The sequence below is a fragment of the Giraffa tippelskirchi genome, chromosome 6 (genome assembly GCF_054371585.1).
Source record: "Giraffa tippelskirchi isolate mGirTip1 chromosome 6, T2T-mGirTip1v1.2.pri, whole genome shotgun sequence".
In the NCBI taxonomy this organism is placed as follows: domain Eukaryota; kingdom Metazoa; phylum Chordata; class Mammalia; order Artiodactyla; family Giraffidae; genus Giraffa; species Giraffa tippelskirchi.
The window spans coordinates 102,273,895-102,278,339 of NC_137280.1; the positions used below are offsets into that span (position 1 = coordinate 102,273,895).

General features: G+C 42.1%; 1 protein-coding gene across 1 annotated transcript; it reads right to left on the reverse strand.

Moving 5' to 3' along the window:
* Positions 1-378: 378 nt before the first annotated feature.
* CTXN3 (cortexin 3) lies at positions 379-624 on the reverse strand. Its single transcript, XM_081502273.1, has one exon. It carries the CDS (start codon positions 622-624, stop codon positions 379-381), a length of 246 nt encoding a protein of 81 aa, XP_081358399.1.
* Positions 625-4,445: the final 3,821 nt, after the last annotated feature.

Consider the following 4,445-nt stretch of genomic DNA (forward strand, 5'->3'; position numbering starts at 1 on the left):
TAGAGCAAGGAAGTCTGTTCTGGTCCTGCCTTCAGGTTCAAATCAGGTCTTTTTTCCTGGTGACCTAGTCAGGTCCCCCAGGTCCAGTAGGGCTTCATTTTAGGCAAAGTCACTATTGGTACTCTTGGCTTCATCATCACACACATGCAACAATATTCATTCATTGAGTAAATATCAAAATTGAAACTTTCCTAGTTTGGGTTGGAAATAGAAACCTCCATTTCCAATGTCCTCAAATGTTTACTGAATAAATGGATTGTGGTTCTAGAACCAGATAGGGTGAAGACTTTGAGTTGCTGAGAACGTTGACTAAAGAAAACCTCTCACTGAGACACGAAGCACTTCTCTTCCTCAGGATGGACTCCTGTTGCTGTCCTGCTAAGCAAGGGCATGGTCAAACTGCCCTTTCTCCAGGCCTTCAAGTCCGTCAGCCCAGGTCGAGGTTGGCATGCTCCGATATGGGTCCAAAAGAATCCGGAAGCACCTGACGATGAGGATGCCCAAGAAAATAAACAACAAAATAACAAAAACAAATGTGGTTTTCTGCTCCAGAGACATGCTAGAATCTGATGATATGTTCCCAAGGGGCACCAGGGGAGAAGGGACTGGCTGTCCTCCTTCCATCGTCCAGGGATGCTGGAGCACAGGGTCTCCCGGCTTCTTTCTCTTCCATCATCAGCCTGCCGAGATCATGGTGGCTGCACCTTGGAGAGGCTTCAGAGAGAAAGGAAGGGAAGGAGAGGGAGTAAACATCAAAGGGCAACTTTATTTCTAGGCTCCCCATCCTATTTTTCAGAGAGAAGAAGCAATCGCTAAACTCTTTCAACAGGGATGCTTAATTCCATATAACTATGGGGAAGCATATGTTACTCTTGCATGACACTACCAGACTGTTCTCAGGGCAGCCACCTGGGGCCAGGAGGGATGGGCAGGGAGGGCAACCAGGGTACAGAAGATGAGAAATGTACAAGGGAATGTTGACCTCAGGTGTGTTGCCAACTTGACATCCAAACCCAGCCTCCCTGCTAAGCCTCTTCCAGATTCCCTCCAATAGTAATACTCTCACATCATTCTTATAATGAGACCATTGACTGGACACCAGCTGTGTGCCAGGACTGTAGCTAAACACAGCAGAAGATAGCCATGCTACCACAGGCTCCATGAAAGCAGGGATCTCTGTAGTGTGAGGAAACTGAGGCTGGAAAAGTGTTAGTCACTCAGTCGTGTCCAATTCTTTGCGACCCCATGGACTGCAGCCCGCCAGGATCCTTTGTCCATGGGATTCTCCAGGCAAGAATACTGGAGTGGCTTTCCATTCCCTTCTCCAGGAGATCTTCCTGACTCAGGGATCGAACCTGGGTGCCCTGCATTGCAGGCAGATTCTTTATTGTCTGAGCCAGGCTGGAAAAGGTGCTTAATATAGAAACTCTCTCAAGGAGCATTGGGTTTGGGTCTCCAGTCTCTAGCCTCCGTGTTACTGTGTGTGGGACCTTGAAGAGGTCACTAAGCTGGAAAGATGAGAAGTAAAAATGGCTGTGTGCTATCTCACGGTGCTATCATGAAGATGAATGTCAGGGAAAACCTTTGAAAAGCATAGAAAGATGAAAAGCAAAGGAAACAAAGTGTTGCCCCACTGAAGACAGAACTAAGGAAGATACCATGCTCCTCCTCTGCTCTCTCTCGCTTGGGCCAAAGGAGAAGGGGGGTGGTCTCAGACTCCCAAACCATCAAACTCCTGCTGCTTTTTCTCTTTTCATCAAAAAACAAAAACCTAGTTCAATACTTGATCCTAGAAAGGACCTAGAAAACCAAGCTAGGGAAAAGAAATTGATTGCATTTTTAAAAAGCCTTACAGCAGCTTCCTACTGTTTGTTTAAGACCATTTGGTGAGAGGAAGAGAAAGAAAAAAATGTTATCACTATTTCTGTTTTGCTAGTAGAAAAACTAAGGTGTATGGATATTACTGTTTGTCTTTAAAGGCATATTGAAATAGACTCCAAGGCCAATGAAAGCTTCATATGTTGAACTAAACCTATTTAAGTCAAATTTGATAAAGAAAAGTATTTACATTAGACATTACTATATAGGTAAATCATAGGGCATATTTATGAATCTGTAAAAAAATTACATAGTCATCTATGGAAATTACCATGAATTCAAAAGAAATTATGCTCAATGAAAATAAGCAACCAAATAAAAATAGAATTTTGGCCTAAAGGATTAACATAGTATTTCTTCAGTTAACTTATAATCATTGTCTTGAGGTATAGAATTTGTGAGCATAACAACAGTTTGCATATATGTTGACACTTCAGGGTTTATAAAATCACAATTTAAAAACAGTTTATAAAGGGAATTACAACTGGTATCTGGGAGGAAGGAGTTACCAGTTTAGGGGAAATAATATTTTGCAGCTCCTTGACTCTGAATTTTTTTAAAGGTTAGAATAGTTGCAGTAGATTCATTTATGATTCATTTTTATTTTAAAATATGATTGAAATAAAATTTGACTGTTTTTTAAAAACATCTCCTTAGGAGTGTAGAGGATATTCATGGCTTGGGCTTGGTTTTCTTGTTTTTGAGCTTCTTACCAGTCTTGGGTGCTAATTCTTAATAGGAACTGAAGAGGGGACAGGGAACGTAGCCAAGGCAACTCTCCCTGGTGCTTCTAACTAAGGACATCCATACCCAATCCTGACTTAATCATACCAAACAAAAAATTCTCCAAAACCTGGGTCAAAAGAAAGCCGCATGGTGATAGAGGAATAGATGCCTAAGCTGTGCTGTGCTTAGGTGTGTCTGACTCTTGCGACCCCGTGGGCCATAGCCCACCAGGCTCCTCTGTTCATGGGATTTTTCAGGCAAGAATACTGGAGTGGGTTGCCATTTCCTCCACCAGAGTATCTTCCCAATCCAGGGATTGAACCCTCATCTCTTGCATTTCCTGCATTGACAGGCGAGTTCTTTACCACTGAGACACACTATGTTGCCTCCTGTCTTTCCATGTCCTACTGATCCCTGGCCTTCCCACTGGCTTACTAAAATCCATTTTACTATGTCCATTTTCCCTCTAGCCCAAGTGAAGCCAGAGCCATTTTCTTTGTCTGTTCTTTAACACAGCCAAGACAGGTCTGCAATTTTACGAATTTTTTTTTTTAATGAAAACATTACATAATCCAAAAGGGAAATAGAAGTTAAACAAGGACCATTAACTGTGTAAATTTACAACACAAAGTTTGCTAGATCTGTGAAGTTCAGTGAAAACAGTGGAGAAGTGGATATAGAAGCTTTTGAGCCTGTGTTAATGACACCCTAGCCATGAGCTGTCTGACTGATATAGCAATATCTTTTCAGTCCCTCCCTTCCCACCCCTGGTCTTCACTTCACTATCATGATGAGCACCATCCTGACACCCTGGACCAGTCTTCTCCAGCCTTGTCCCTTGTACAAGGCAAAGTATCAAGTTCTTTTCTCTTAGCTAAGCATCCTATAACTCCTAGGCTTATCCCATAACTCAGGTTTTAGAACTGGTACCCCATTCATTTGGGGGATGCAGTGATGGGCAACCATTCCAAGAAGCCCCAGTAAACAACCTAGTCATCTCAATTCAGATTATCAGCGACATATCTCTATACATGAGTCTGGGGCCTCACTTCTTCACAGGGAAGCCAACTATCAGAATGTCTTAACACTCAGTTTTAATTTGCAATTTTACCATGCTATGCTGATTAAAAGGCAGATCTAAGGATATAGTTAACACTCTTTGCAACCTGATCAGGTGTTTTGAGAAGTCTGCTAAAATATAAATGTATATATTCTTGTTCTCTGAGCCTTTCACCACCAACCCCTTTTAGATATATCAAACTGAGGAGACAATAGAGATGAAAGCATTTTGAGAACTCTACAGATCTTTACAGATTGTAAGCCTCTCCCCTCCCAGCACTATGATGCCCGAGTTCCTGTTAAAATAACTTCATTTGGTCAAATCATCACAGGTCTCTATTAAAATGCAGTATTTTACCAGGGAAAGTGACATACTAACACATAAGCAGGGATTTGTCTTTGAACACTGTTCCTGTTTGGAGGAGGGAGAAAAGAGGTAGGTAGAAAGGAAATTGAAGAAAGATCCTGCTGGGAGCAGGGGACTGCTAGAGGGACTTGCGGGAACCAGATATGGGGGATATAAGTTGATGGTCCAGAGGGAGAGTCCAGGGGAAGGATGAGGGAGAGTAGGTAGAGATGAGAAGAGGAGATGGTTATAAAGGGAGATGGAGGTCCAGAAATTCAGAAAGAAATGCCAACTGTTTCCCAGTTTTGCCTGGAACTGCTTGAAATCCCTAGAAAAGCCTGCTTAATTTTAAACCTGCAATCAACTAATCAATAATTTACAAATTTGGAAAGTTCAACAGCATGTTTAAGCTAAAGGAAGCATCAGTGTAAGATAA

Excerpts from the sequence above, each read along its gene's own strand:
- CTXN3 (XM_081502273.1), bottom strand. The coding sequence starts at position 624 with ATGGAAGGAGGACAGCCAGTCCCTTCTCCCCTGGTGCCCCTTGGGAAC.